Here is a 410-nt window from a genome sequence, read left to right on the forward strand (position 1 = left end):
AACAACCTGAACACTCCCTACGACTACTCCTCCGTCATGCACTATGGAAAAACAGCCTTCTCCATCCGGCGGGGGAAAGACTCCATCACTCCCATCCCCAACAGCAACGTCCGGATTGGCCAGGGAAGGGGTTTGTCCAACTGGGACGTCAAGAGGATCAACCTGCTTTATAAATGCTAACAACAAAGCTTCCAATCTCTTCTGATATAAAGTTATAATTCAGCTAAACAATTGCAGAGTTTTCCAATGATCTGTACTTCATCAAAGATAACTCAAACCTGCAGTTGCTTTCACAGTATTCGGTCCCTCATCTCTACAATACTTGTAATAAAGTTAACTAAGTACAAATAAAGTTGATTTGCACCAATTATCTGTCTACATTCCCTCTTTTGTTTCCTGCCTATATTCTG

The 410-nt window shown here is 42.0% G+C and overlaps 1 protein-coding gene across 1 annotated transcript in view; it reads left to right on the forward strand.

Annotated features, from left to right (window-relative positions):
• The window catches only part of LOC306747242 (high choriolytic enzyme 1-like), a gene marked incomplete at both ends in the record, with an annotated part of 798 nt that extends 618 nt beyond the window's left edge, over positions 1–180 (forward strand). Inside the window, one exon of the mRNA XM_079230280.1 lies at positions 1–180. This exon is cut by the window's left edge and continues 618 nt beyond it. Within this exon, the coding sequence (XP_079086406.1) occupies positions 1–180 (180 nt within the window).
• Positions 181–410: the final 230 nt, after the last annotated feature.

This window comes from Taurulus bubalis (assembly GCF_910589615.1).
Source record: "Taurulus bubalis genome assembly, chromosome: 14".
NCBI classification, from domain to species: Eukaryota; Metazoa; Chordata; class Actinopteri; order Perciformes; family Cottidae; genus Taurulus; species Taurulus bubalis.